This window comes from Scyliorhinus canicula, chromosome 25, assembly GCF_902713615.1.
Source record: "Scyliorhinus canicula chromosome 25, sScyCan1.1, whole genome shotgun sequence".
NCBI classification, from domain to species: domain Eukaryota; kingdom Metazoa; phylum Chordata; class Chondrichthyes; order Carcharhiniformes; family Scyliorhinidae; genus Scyliorhinus; species Scyliorhinus canicula.
This window is the reverse complement of record NC_052170.1, coordinates 6,718,360-6,733,271: the sequence shown is the minus strand read 5'-3', so window position 1 is coordinate 6,733,271 and position 14,912 is coordinate 6,718,360. Positions and strand designations below refer to the sequence as shown.

At 44.0% G+C, this 14,912-nt stretch overlaps 1 protein-coding gene across 1 annotated transcript in view; it reads left to right on the top strand.

Moving 5' to 3' along the window:
- Positions 1–14,912, top strand: part of LOC119957049 (complement C3-like) — a 173,245-nt gene that overhangs the window by 141,806 nt on the left and 16,527 nt on the right. Inside the window, exons 35-39 of the mRNA XM_038784655.1 lie at positions 658–747; positions 2,349–2,454; positions 7,554–7,643; positions 13,953–14,039; positions 14,539–14,622. Coding sequence (XP_038640583.1) covers positions 658–747; positions 2,349–2,454; positions 7,554–7,643; positions 13,953–14,039; positions 14,539–14,622 — 457 coding nt within the window. The remainder of the gene's footprint in view (positions 1–657; positions 748–2,348; positions 2,455–7,553; positions 7,644–13,952; positions 14,040–14,538; positions 14,623–14,912) is intronic.

The window sequence follows — 14,912 nt, the reverse complement described above, 5'->3', positions numbered from 1 at the left end:
TACCTCGTAATAAATCTGAATAAAAACTTCCTTTTCAATAAGTGAATGTAAAAAATGAAAAAGCAATTTTCTGTCAAAGGACTAACCATTAATTCAAGACATTAATCCAGTCTTGAATTAACCATTATAAATTGGATCTGAATTAAAGGAAATTAATTTGAAGATTGATATTTGATCCTACATGTACACAGACACTTCATCCGCCAGTGGTACACTAAATTAGAAGCTGTATTTGTGTGATAGAGTATAATTGAATATGAAATATTTGACAAATGTAAATATTATTCTTCTCTCACGTGACCTCACAGACAACGCTGGTGCACATCTTCTCCTCACTTTCACTTTACACAGATGCTCTTCTCAGTAGCTGTCTCTCACTTTCCCAACCCTCAACCCTCCAACTCAGTTGGTGCTACAATTACCATCCCTCTCACTCATTTTTAGTTCAGTCTGGGGTTCCTTTCAGTCACCCATTCTCCCGGTTAATATTATGCAATGAGAATGCATCTGCTCTTGGTTTGAGATTTTCAGACATGATGATAAACATCTGCACAGGACTGAAAGCTGTCTGACCAAACAATGGGTAATCATTATATATTTCTAGTGTATGTATTGGCAAACCATTAGTTGGTAACATTTAGTTGGATTTTTTTCCAGCTGAACAATGGAGTGGAGAGATATATATCACGTTTTGAACTAGACAAGGCATTATCAATCAAAGGATCACTGATCATTTATTTGGATTCGGTAAGAAGCTAATATTTTGACAATTGTGAGAATGAAGAAAGACAGTCTCAAGTGTCCAAAAATACTTTGTTTCTCTTCCTGCGCCTCATGGTGCACAAGGCAAATTTTGTCTGTTTCCCTCGCAAGGTTTTTCCTGGAGTAAGTTGCTCGCCTGTCGCCAGAGGCTGATAGTTTGAGGGAGCACCACTCCACATCAAGTATGGCTGACCAGGGTCTCTCCTGCTCTTGCCACCTGCCGTTGGCGTTTCGGAAAGATTTTACAGGATGATACTCAACCTGTTTGGCCATGTCATGAACATACCTTCCTTACATCTTGGGGTGGAACTCAAACTGGGAGTTTCTGGCACAGGGACAGGTGTGTTATCCATTGTACCACTAGACCTCCACTGCAAAACACTTTACAGTCAATTGTACTTTTGAAATGTGGTAGGTTGTTGCTGGCAGGGCATTGACAAGTAATTTGCCTAGTCAATTTGGCTAACTACCCAACTGGCTTACATCAAGCTGAGATGAAACGGTCCAATCTTAACCGTGCTTACTCACTTTATTAGTCCAATTTTTTTTGTATGAGAATAATAGAATCCCTACAGTGCAGAAAGAGGCCATTCAGCGTATGATGTCTGCACTGGCCTTTCCTCCGATAGAGCCTTCTACCGAGACCCAAACCCCCGCTCCTATCCCCATAACCACACATACCCTGCACATACCTGGACAATAAGGGAAAATTTATCAGGGCAAATCCACCTAATCTGCACACCTTTGGACTGTGGGAGGAAACCGGAGCACCTGGAGGAAACCCACGCAGACAAGGGGAGAACGTGCAAACTCCACACAGACTGTCACCCTAATCTGAAATTGAACCAGGGTCCCTGGCGCTGTGAGGCAGCAGTGCTGACCACTGTGGCATTTGGATTAAGGTGGTTCACATAGTTTTAACAAAAATACTGTGTAAAGATTATTCATCCTTTTAAACTGTTTAATATGAATGGTTTTCCTGCTTGACAATGCGGTACTTTGAGCGTCCACAGCAAATGACACCTGAACGGGCAGTGCAAATACAGAGCAAAGTTCCCTGTTCCAGCAGCTTACTGTTTCCCTTTCATACTCTTGCTGTGGCCTTGCTGAGGAAGAATGTTAATCTAGGCCAAATCATAACAGTGCACTCAGCAGAATTGGGACTATTGAATATCATTTCATGTGTAACATAATCAGGAAAGCGGCCTTCACTCGATCGGATTTTCCTAAATTTCCTAACTGAAACCAAAAGTGAATAAATTGAGAGATCTAAATCCGCTGAACCACAGTGCCCCTAATCTGCCAACTAATTGGATTTAAATTTTTCATTCTGTGGTCTGAATGTAAAAGGTATTTTATTAAGATTGGACTAAGTTAATACTTTTCTTTACTTGCACTTCCCAATGCATTTCAATGCATGGTAACATTTTGTCTTTAGCACTGAAACAATCCCTTGTTAAGTATCTTCAGGTGAATTATATTCCTAATTTGCCGCACTATTTTCTTCACATATACAGATTAATCTTTTTGGCTGATCTTTAATTAATCAATTGAGTTCTGATTTTGCTCTTTCAAAATGCAAACAGGTTTTACATACAGAAGACACTCATTTTCAATTTAAAATCCATCAGTTCTTCAAAGTTGGACTTATCCAACCAGCTTCTGCCAGGATTTATCAATTTTATGATACAGGTGAGTACTGTAAGAGATGTGCAGGTTAGGTGGGGTTACAGGGGAGCGGGGACCAAGGTAGGGTGCTCTTTCGGAGGGTTGATGCAGACTCAATCGGCTGAATGGCCTTCTTTTGCACTGCAGGGATTCTATTCTATGATTCTATGAGATACTTGACAACCACAATGACATCCCAGTGAGTCAAATCCCAGCGGATCCACCTGCAAATTTGTGTTCAGTGGCTCTTCAAAGGTATTTCAAATGCAGTAATCAGGAAGAGTCAGCATAGTTTTACGAAAGGCGAAATCATGTTGAACCAATTTATTGTAGTTCTTTGAAGGAGTAACATGCACGACGGATAAAGGGGAACCTGTAGGCGTGTTGTACTTGGATTTCCGGAAGATATTTGATAAGATGTCACACCAGAGGATATTGCGGAAACTAAAAGCTCATGGTGTAGAAAGCAACACATTGAGGGGTGAGGGGAGTGAAGGCTTGGTGAGGGGAGTGAAGGCTTGGTGAGGGGAGTGAAGGCTTGGTGAGGGGAGTGGAGGCTTGGTGAGGGGAGTGAAGGCTTGGTGAGGGGAGTGAAGGCTTGGTGAGGGGAGTGAAGGCTTGGTGAGGGGAGTGAAGGCTTGGTGAGGGGAGTGAAGGCTTGGTGAGTGGAGTGAAGGCTTGGTGAGGGGAGTGAAGGTTTGGTGAGGGGAGTGAAGGCTTGGTGAGGGGAGTGAAGGCTTGGTGAGGGGAATGAAGACTTGGTGAGGGAGTGAAGGCTTGGTGAGCGGAGTGAAGGTTTGGTGAGGGGAATGAAGGCTTGGTGAAGTGAGTGAAGGCTTGGTGAGGGGAGTGAAGGTTTGGAGAGCGAACTGAAGGCTTGGTGAGGGGAGTGAAGGCTTGGTGAGGGGAGTGAAGGCTTGGTGAGGGGAATGAAGGCTTGGTGAAGTGAGTGAAGGCTTGGTGAGGGGAGTGAAGGCTTGGTGAGGGGAGTGAAGGCTTGGTGAGGGGAGTGAAGGCTTGGTGAGCGGAGTGAAGGATTGGTGAGGGGAATGAAGGCTTGGTGAAGTGAGTGAAGGCTTGGTGAGGGGAGTGAAGGCTTGGTGAAGGGAGTGAAGGCTTGGTGAGGGGAGTGAAAGCTTGGAGAGCGGAGTGAAGGCTTGGTGAGGGGAGTGAAGGCTTGGTGAGCGGAGTGAAGGCTTGGTGAGGGAGTGAAGGCTTGGTGAGCGGACTGAAGGCTTGGTGAGGGGAGTGAAGGCTTGGTGAGGGGAGTGAAGGCTTGGTGAGCGGAGTGAAGGCTTGGTGAGCCGAGTGAAGGCTTGGTGAGCCGAGTGAAGGCTTGGTGAGAGGAGTGAAGGCTTGATGAGAGGAGTGAACGCTTGGTGAGGGGAGTGAAGGCTTGGTGAGGGGAGTGAAGGCTTGGTGAGGGGAGTGAAGGCTTGGTGAGCGGGGTGAAGGCTTGGTGAGGGGAGTGAAGGCTCGGTGTGGGGAGTGAAGGCTTGGTGAGGGGAATGAAGGCTTGGTGAGGGAGTGAAGGCTTGGTGAGAGGAGTGAAGGCTTGTTGAGGGGAGTGAAGGCTTGGTGAGCGGAGTGAAGGCTTGGTGAGCAGAGTGAAGGCTTGGTGAGGGGAGTGAAGGCTTGGTCAGGGGAGTGAAGGCTTGGTGAGGGGAGTGAAGGCTTGGTGAGGGGAGTGAAGGCTTGGTGAGGGGAGTGAAGGCTTTGTGAGCGGAGTGAAGGCTTGGTGAGGGGAGTGAAGGCTTGGTGAGGGGAGTGAAGGCTCGGTGTGGGGAGTGAAGGCTTGGTGAGGGGAGTGAAGGCTTGGTGAGGGAGTGAAGGCTTGGTGAGGGGAGTGAAGGCTTGGTGAGCGGAGTGAAGGCTTGGTGAGCGGAGTGAAGGCTTGGTGAGCGGAGTGAAGGCTTGGTGAGCGGGGTGAAGGCTTGGTGAGGGGAGTGAAGGCTTGGTAGCTAAATTCTCAGATGACACAAAGATGGGTTGGAAAGTATGTTGTGAAGATGACATAAGGAGGTTGCAGATGGATATAGGTGCACTGAGTTAGTGGGCAAAAATATTGACTGATGGTATATAATGTGGAAAATTGGAAGTTGTTCACTTTGGCAGAAGGAATAATAAAACACAGCATTACTGAAACAGAGTGGCTGCAGAATGCCAAGGTGCAGAGGTTTCAGTGCATGAGTCACAAAATGTTAGTATGCAATGCCACGACACCCAGGTTAGTGTGCCGGCAATTCCAGCCCCATTTGACCCGAAGTCTCAACACAAGTGAAATTAGATGTTATTTTAAAATACCTGAGGCCTTGGCGAAACCCAATAAACTGCAGTCACTAGGTTTGGAACTTTAACACAAGTAACATTTCATTATGTTATAATGAAACTATCAGGATAATATGAAAATGAATATCGCTTATTGTCACAAGTAGGCTTCAATAAAGTTACTGTGAAAAGCCCCTAGTCGCCACATTCCGGCGCCTGTCCGGGGAGGCAGTTACGGGAATCGAACTGTGCTGCTGGCCTGCCTTGGTCTGCTTTAAAAACCAGCGATTTAGCCTTGTGCTAAACATCCCCTAATATAACAAGAGTGGTGTGATGGCACAGTGATTAACACTGCAGCCTCACAGCTCCACGGTCTCGGGTTCAGTTCCGGCCTCGGGTGACTGTCTGTGTGGCATTTGCACTTTCTCCCCGTGTCTGTGCGGGTTTCCTCTCAGTGCTCCAATTTCTTCCCATAGTCCAAAGATGTGCAGGTTAGGTGGATTGCGGCGCTGAGGACCCGGGTTCGATCCCGGCCCCGGATCACTGTCTGAGTTTGCACATTCTCCCCGTGTCTGCATGGGTCTGCGTGGGTCTCACCCCCGCAACCCAAAGGTGTGCAGAGTATGTGGATTGGCCACGCTAAATTGCCCCTTATTGTCTAAAAGGTTTGGTGTGGTTACTAGGTTACGGAGATAGGGTGGAGGCATGGGCTTAAGTAGGGTGTTCTTTCCAATGGCCAGTACAGTCCCAATGGGTCGAATGGTCTCCTTCTGCACTGTAAATTCTATGACAGTCTAATACCCCTTTCCCAACCACACCCACCCCCTTTCTATCTGCACACACAGATGAACAATATAGAGGGAAAGGGTGATTGAAAGGCAAAATATTAATCAAAATAAAACAATAAAGGATCTTTGCACAAGGATTGCTTCTAGTTAATGTCTTTCTGGAGGTTAAGCTTTGATTTGTGCTTCTTCCTTCTCGGCTTGAGATGGCTTTTCTCTGGCAAGGTTGTCTACTTTCAGCTGGCTTGTAATTCAGAACAAGGCATCAGCGCGGGTTCAATTCCCGAACAGGCACCGGAATGTAGCGAATAGGGGCTTTTCACAGTAACTTCATTGAAGCTTACTCGTGACAATAAGCTATTATTACTATTAGATTCAGGATTAGTTCAAGTTGACAGCAAAGATGTGCCAATGATTCACTGCTTTTACAACAGCAAAGCACAGTAAGAGGTCTGACAACACCATACCTCTGGCAAGGTTATCTACTTTCAGACTACATATCTCTCCATTCACCTGAGGAAGGAGCAGAGCTCCGAAAGCTCGTGTTTGAAACAAACCTGTTGGACTTTAACCTGGTGTTGTAAGACTTCTTACTGTGCTCACCCCAGTCCAACGTCGGCATCTCCACAACGTAACAGCAAAGCAGTTCTTTACTTCAGTAGAGAGGGAGAAAGAGAGAGATGGAGACATTGTTCCTTTCACTTCCAAGATCTAAACACTTCTGCCCAGCTCTCCCTGAACGCATTACGCAGGAACCAATCACTGGCTGTTGTCAGGCATAACACTGTCCCAGACCAACTCGCAGGTTGCTAGCCTACCAATCGAACCAATTTATTCCAAAACTGGTCACTACAATTCACTTGACGCCGATGAGGCTGTTTCTGCTCTCCAACATACCAAATCTGTCCTGACAAACATAGACAGGTTCAGCTATTCCAGAGTTATCAATGCAGAATTGTAGCTTATCATGAGCACTATTCTGTAAGATTTACTATTCTATGGCGGAAATGGTTTGACATAACCATACCTTTGTGTTCTCTGAGCTTGACTCATCCTGATTTCACTGTATTCGTTGTAAGGGAAATATGACAAGAAGTATACAAGGTAGCTATCAAAAAGGAAAGGAATTGAAGATTTTTAAAATAACATTCAACTGTAAAGGGGTGGCACGGTGTTTCGCACTGCTGCCTCATGGTGCCGAGGACCCATAGAATTTACAGTGCAGAAGGAGGCCATTCGGCCCATCGAGTCTGCACCGTCTCTTGGAAAGAGCACGCTACCCAAGGTCAACACCTCCACCCGTTCCCCATAACCCAGTAACCGCACCCAACACTAAGAGTAATTTTGGACATTAAGAGCAATTTATCATGGCCAATCCACCTAACCTGCACATCTTTGGACTGTGGGAGGAGACCGAAGCACCCGGAGGAAACCCACGCAGACACGGGGAGGATGTGCAGACTCCGCACAGACAGTGACAGTGACAGTGACCCAAGGCGTAATCGAATCTGGGACCCTAGAGCTGTGAAGCAGTTGTGCTATCCACAATGCTACCGTGTTGCCCACGACCCAGGTTCGATCCTGGCCATGGGTCACTATCCGTGTGGAGTTTGCACATTCTCCCTGTGTCGGCTTGGGTCTCTCCCTCACAACCCAAAGACATGCAGGCGAGGTGGATGCTAAATTTCCCCTTAATTGGCAAAAAGAATTGAGTACTCTGAATCTATTTTTTTTAAATTCAGCTGTAAAGCTTATTATATTTATTGACTTGAAAATATAATAAAACTCGAACCAATGCTCAAAAGAGGAAGAATGCCAAGGTCAGGGATCTCTGCATGTTCTTTGCTACAATTAATTTTTTGGAATTTGGTCATTTTTTTTTTTGTTTGTGGACAAAGAACGTTTGTACCATTAACATAGCAAACAGTATTTTTGGGGCTCCATGGTACTCCATTTCCAATTGTTTTGGGAGTCAGTTTTCGTTACTTTAATAAATTGTTTGGAAATTTTTTATATTCCTTGTCTTAACTGTGATATTATATTCATGTCATTTTTGTTATCTACATGCAGTGAACAGTTGCACTAAATTCTACAATGTCAATAAAAACAGTACCATGCTCAGTAAAATCTGTCGGGGTGATGTTTGCAGATGTGCAGAAGGTAGGATTCAGTCATACATATTACATGGGTTTATTTTTTCATTTAATGTACTATACTATTTGTTCACTCATTATATCTGGAATATAATCTAAGTTAAAATGATCGAGAGTACTGTGATTTTCAATAATGCAATCTCTACGGGATAAAGTTCTGTTAATGTTAACACCAACTGTTGTGCATAGACCAATTGCTGTGACTCCGTTATCAGTACAAACGTGACTTAAGCCAGCTTTAATAGCATGGAGAATCCATTTCATTTTAATCATTTGGTATAAATATTTACTTAATGGTTGTAACAAATCTGTCAGTAAACCCGCAATCTGTTCATCTCTTGCTGAGTTGCATTTCCAGACATGGGATGGAAATAGGAAAGTTGCAGTTAACCCAAGCTCCCTTGAGCATAGCTCCCTGTTTCCAACATAGTCACTGTGCGAAACCATTGATCCGAGACTGCATCTTGTCCATTACCTAATATATGAATATATGCTTAAATTTCGTATTTGTTATGAACAAGTGAGGAACGGTACAAGAACGCCCTCTCTTTATCTGCTCCTATGTTGATCATAACAGGTGTTTTTGAAATCTATAAAAGATGAATGTGCCAATTCAATGTAAGTACTTAACTGTTTATGTCCTGATTGCAAAGAGCTCAGTCTGACTGAATTTCTTGAGTTAAAGGGGTTAGGTTTCCTTGTTCTTTAAAAACCCACCCAGGTAAAGTTATATGTATTTGTTTTTCATTAAAAAGGTAAAATATGTCCTGACTGTTGCAACGCACACACACACACACACATGCAAACCTCGAATGGGGTAACTTTTGTGCAAATGAAGGTACAATGATAAAAAGCAAAGATACAAAGGGTTCACTGACTACAAGTCCTTCTATGTGGTTCACAGGTGAGACAGTTGTTAGGGCTCTGCTCCTTGGGTTTTCCTCCTGAATACACTCCTTTGGAGTTTGAAGTTTCCTTTAGAATTTCTCTATCTGCTTTTCACAGTCTGATTTAAGCAGGCAGGGTTCATTTTAGTTAAAAGAAAGAGAGAGAGAGACATAAGCAGCTTTTTTGCTGCCTTCAGATATTTCTTCTCCAGACTCCCCTAGCGAGCAGAGTTTCAGAATGAGATACATTTAAAAATGGTGATCCAAACCATGGGACCTATCTCCATAGTGATTGAGTATTCCACTGAAAGTAATCAGTTGGCTCATATCTGGAAAAACCTTGAAAATTGTGTTTTGGCCTCGGTGATTAGTTATTTAATGTCCAAGCTATCACTTCTGGATGACCCATTCTTCAACGTAATGAGCTAGGAAGAACATATCAGCAGCTCCAAAGTAACTATCGTTGCCTCTCTGCCTCTGACATGATGGATGGCTTTAGTAATGATGCAAATGGCGGCATCCATGTCTGATGTAATGTTTGACATCAACAGCTGTGAGATCTTGCATGTCTTAGTCGTAATCCACATTGGAAACTTCCAGAAAATGAATTAAAGGGAGAGCGACAGGGACTAGAGTTAAAGTCAGCTACGGAAAAAGCCAGACATTCCAAAATAATCAAAAGGGCTGTGACCCCTAATTGGAGGCATGTGAAGCAACATTGGCATGGCTGGGTGCCTGAGAGATTATGTGGAGGGTTGAATATACGTGGCAATCCAAGGCAGAGGAATACCAAAAGAGGTTGAAATCCTACAGGTGAATGCTTGGTGAAGGTATCCGAGAGAAAGCATTGTTTGGGAAGCTAGAGTTCCAGTGAGACCAGTTGGCTCACAGTGTGACAAGCATCCCATAGAATCATAGAAAATCCCAACAGTGCCGGTGGGGGGGGGAGCTTGATGAGAAATGGGTGGTGTCTGTCACTTGGTATTGGAGTGTGGAGTGTGTCTGACCGCAGTTGGCCGGCAGGTTTAGGTGGACTGTGTACTTACTGAGAACTTTAGAGTGTGAGGTAGTTTTTGTAATGTGTGTTATTCTTATAGTCTATATATATCCGTAAAGGTATAGCTAGGTGAAGGGAGTAGTGTATTATAGTTCATCTTTTCTTGCTTTATAAATATTTTATTATTTTGCTAAAAGTTCATCAGCAGTCCTATGGCTTTTCTTCCACATCTCTAATCAAAAAGTTAAATTAGGATGGCTGGATTCTCTGTTTCAGGGACTATGTCCCCACGCCATCGTAATAAAATGTGTTCTTCACCCCTACTTCCGGGTCCAGGCCGCGCATGTGCATGACGGCGAACTCCAGCATCCGCGCCGTGCTCCATGGCAGACTCGGAGCTGGCCCTTCCAAATAGTGCCCCCGATCGGCCGGGTGTCTGACCCGGACTGCCGCCCAAACTTAGCCTGGTGCCGCATGAGGCCCCCCCTGCTCTCCGTTCGGCCCGCCCCCTGTGGACTGAGTCCGCAGCCACCACGTGAATATCCTAAACGGCAGGACCATGTTACATCCACGCCATTCGGACTTCAGCCAGTTAGGGGTGGAGAATAGTGGGGCGGGCTTCCAGCAATGGCCGGAGGTCGGGGATACGCGGCACGACATACTCGGCCCGGAGAATCGGGGAACTGCCGCCGGTCTCGATTCCATGCACTGAAATGGATTCTCTGCTCCAGCAAAGGACGAGACTTTGGTGTGGGTGTGTGGAGAATCCAGCCCAGGATCTATCAAGCAATGTTCTATCCTGGGATTTGACTTGTCCAGTAATAACATCAGCTGGGATTATAATACCTTTAACCAAATTTGAAGGAGGTTCACAAAGAAGTCCGAAAATAAAATGTTGTACTTAAATACACTTTAAAGGATATCAGATATTAAAGAATGAAATATGCAAAGCAAAATGGTTGATTTTTTTATATCTCTTGTCTGGCCTGTATTCAGATGATTTAGACCTTATCTGATTTGCATACACTTTTTTGACAGGGTAGATGCTAAGAGGATGTTTCCTCAGGCTGGGAGACGGGGGAACAGGGTCATAAACTCAAAATGAGGGGCAAACATTTGGGATTGAGAAGGGAAAATATTTTTGTACTTGAAACTTGAGATTGTCTCTTCAACAGCAGTGAATACTCGGGCAATGTGCACACTCAGAAGATTGATATTAAGGATTCAAAGGCTATGCAGATAATGAAGGAAGGTCCTTTGTGATGGGTCGTCAGCCATAAACCTATTGAATGGTGAAGTAGGCTTGAAGGACAAAATAGCCTACTCTTATTGCTGTTTCTTATGTTGCAATGTATCAGCAACAGCTTTATCAAGAGCTAAACTATGGGAGAAAAGATTTAATTTATGAACAAGCAGAGGGAGAGAACGTTTGAAGAATAAGATGGCAAGAGACAACAGTGAAGTGTTTAGATTAGTAAACACAGCAAATCCTTTAAAGAAGAAAAGTTTAATAAAGGCGAAGGGAGTGTGAAGAGTAAACAAAAAAAGACATTTATTTGCAAGAACTACTATGTACACCACGACCTGGTTATACCTAACTGGATCCTCTCTCATTGTCGGTCAGTTCCAGACTGGCCGACCTTTTATACAAACAGTTAGCAGCCGCATAGTTAGCGGGGGAGCTAATACTCCTCGAGCCACACGGGGAAAACAATCGTTCCCACCCCATAAAGTCCCAAGCAGGTTATTACAAAAAGATTATTACATTCTTTGCGAGATGATGTGGGATGGGAATAAAAATGTAATGTAATAAGAAAGATAAACCCAAGCATATTACTTGCATAACAAATAGGAGTACTTTGATGTTCACAATAACTCATTAAACAAACAATAATAAGAACAAAGAACAAAGGAAATTACAGCACAGGAACAGGCCCTTCGGCCCTCCCAGCCTGCGCAAATCCAGATCCTTTATCTCAACCTGTTACCTATTTTCCAGTCTACTTCTCTCTGTTCCCGCCCATTCATATACCTGTCTAGATGCTTCTTAAATGATGCTATCGTGCCCGCCTCTACCACCTCCGCAGGCAAAGCATTCCAGGCACTCACCACCCTCTGTGTAAAAAACTTTCCACGCACATCTCCCTTAAACTTTTCCCCTCTCACCTTGAAATCGTGACCCCTTGTAATTGATACCCCCACTCTTGGAAAAAACTTGTTGCTATCCACCCTGTCCATCCCTCTCATAATTTTGTAGACCTCAATCAGGTCTCCCCTCAACCTCCGTCTTTCCAATGAAAACAATCCTAATCTACTCAACCTTTCTTCATAGCTAGCACCCTCCATACCAGGCAACACCCTGGTGAACCTCCTCTCCACTCTCTGTAAAGTATCCACATCCTTCTGGTAATGTGGCGACTAGAACTGCACGCAATATTCCAAATGTGACCTAACCAAAGTCCGATTCAACTGTAACATGACCTGCCGACTCTTGTACTCAATACCCCGTCCGATGAAGGCAAGCATGTTGTATGCCTTCTTGACCACTCTATCGACCTGCGTTGCCACCTTTAGGGTACAATGGACCTGAACTCCCAGGTCTCTCTGTACATCAATTTTCTTCAGGACTCTTCCATTGAACATATAGTCTGCTCCATTGTTTAATGGTTCATTAACAAAATAACAATAGTTCCTCAACAACAGACTGCAATCTGTGAGGATAGGCAACAGCACCTCTTCCTGTTGCCTCAACACCAGTCCTCTACAGTACTCCCTTATACATACACGACTGTGGCAAGATTTAACTCCAATTCGATCTATAAGTTTGCAGATGATACGACAGTGGTGGGTCGTATCTCAAACAATGATGAATCAGACTACATAAGGAAGATAAATCACTTGGTTGCATGGTGTACCAAAAACAACCTCTCTCTAAATGTTGGAAAGACCAAGGAACTGATTATCGACTTCAGGAAGCGTAGCAGGACAACCCCCCCCCCCCCCCCCCCCCCCCCCCCCCACAACCCATCTATATCAAAGGCTCCGGAGTGGAGATGGTCGATAGCTTTAGGTTCCTGGGGGCCACCATCACCAACAGTATGTCCTGGCCCATTCACGTTGATGCAACAGTCAAGAATGCCCAACAACATCTCTACTTCTTAGGAAGCTAAAAAAATTCAACATGTCTGCATCGATTCTTACAAACTTCTACAGATGTGCCATCGAGAGCATCCTATCCGGCTGCATCACAGCTTGGTATGGTAACTGCTTGGCCCAAGATAGAAGAGTGTGGTGAACTCAGCCCAATGTATCACACAAGCTTGCCATCTTCCCATTCATTCTGTCTGTACCTCCTGCTGTCTCAGGAAGGCAGACAGCATTGTTAGAGACATCTCACACCCAGGCTTTGACCTCTTCCAGACTCTTCTGGTTTAGCACAGGGCTAAATCGCTGGCTTTGAAAGCAGACCACGGCAGGCCAGCAGCACGTTTCAATTCCCGTACCAGCCTCCCCGAACAGGCGCCAGAATGTGGCGACTAGGGGCTTTTCACAGTAACTTCATTGAAGCCTACTTGATACAATAAAAATGAAAATCACTTATTGTCACGAGTAGGCTTCAATGAAGTTACTGTGAAAAGCCCCTAGTTGCCACATTCCGGCGCTGATTCGGGGAGGCTGTTACAGGAATTGAACCGTGCTGCTGGCCTGCCTTGGTCTGCTTTCAAAGCCAGCGATTTAGCCCTGTGCTAAGCGATTTTCATTTTCATTCTTCCATCAGGCAGATGATACAGAAGTCTGAAGACCCGCACATCCAGACATAGTACAGCTTCTTCCCACATCTACTAGACCCCTCAACGACTCTCCCTCGGACACCCTATGCTGCTCTTGCTCATGTATCTGCTTTGTATGGCCCTTGTTCCGCACTGTAACCAATCACTAGTGGGATGTGGGACTGCGCCAGCATTTATTGCCCATCTCGAATTGCCCTGAAGGGTCAGTTAAGCGTCAACCACATTGCTGTGGATTTGGAGTCACACGTAGGCCAGACAGGGTAAGGACGGCATATTTCCTTCCCTAAAGGGCATTAGTGAACCAAATGGGCTTTTACAAATATCGACAATGATTTCATGGTCATCATTACTTTTCTTTATTTATCTTTACTCCGAGAGTAGTAAGGGCGTGGAATGCCCTGCCTGCAACAGTAGTGGACTCGCCAACATTAAAGGCATTTAAATGGTCATTGGATAAACATATGGATAATAAGGGAATAATGTAGATGGGCTTTAGACTGGTTTCACGGGTCGGTGCAACTTCGAGGACCGAAGGGCCTGTACTGCGCTGTAATGTTTTATGTTCTATTAGACTTTTAATCCAAGATTTCTTGAACTGAAACAGAGCTATTTAACATTTCCTCCTCTTTTTGCATTTGCAGGAAGTTGTGTAACAGTTAAAACGCTTGCATCGCGTGTCTCTCCTTCTGTTCGTGAAGAAAAAGCGTGTGAGAGTGAAACTGATTTTGGTAAATTTATCATTCACCTGTTTTGCAAATCTGATCAGTCTGTTTGACTGATTACTGAAAGGGCATTGTGCATACCACACCATTGTATCATTGTATCTGTAATGCTTATCATTGTGCTGTTGATAGCTACATGTTTATATTGATGAAATTTAATGAAATGTTAAATAATTGGAAACATGTTCACAATGCATGTACGGCATTGAAAAATGTCTCACGGCCTGTGCCAGACTGAAAAATAGATATTTTTAAAAATCAGTCTGATTTCAAATTTGCCATGAAATGCATTAAGAACAATCTGCTTGAGAAGGCCATAACTTGAGGAGGTAATAACGATAAGAATCATCCACTGATTGTCTATAGCTGGCACTTTCTTGGTTAGAGGCAAAACATTATAACCCTGCTTGACATTCATGAGCACATTCTCAGCTTGTATGGTACAAATGGTGACGAACAGCAATATTTAACATTATTCTTTTAAAATCCTTTTTATCTCTTTTAGTTTACTCTGTAACATTTCATGAGAAGGAAAGGAAAGACAATTACATATACTACAAAATGGAAGTTGTGGAAGTGATAAAGCGAGGTGAGTTATGTTCATGTCCTTGAACTTGACCAAAAAGAGAGCAAGCACGTTAAAAGAACAAGAAATAATGAATATTCTTGGACATTGATATTAAATACAATAGAAAACACTGGATACTATTAGTGATACTTGCTCACTCGATCAACTTAGAACAATACCATGGAAAGTTGAATGAGAATTATTGGCATGCAATAACTTGCATTCATATAGCACCTTTAAAATAGCAAAACATCCTGAAGTGCTTCACAAGAATGTTCACAAGCCAAAAGTTGATGGATGACTCTTGAGCT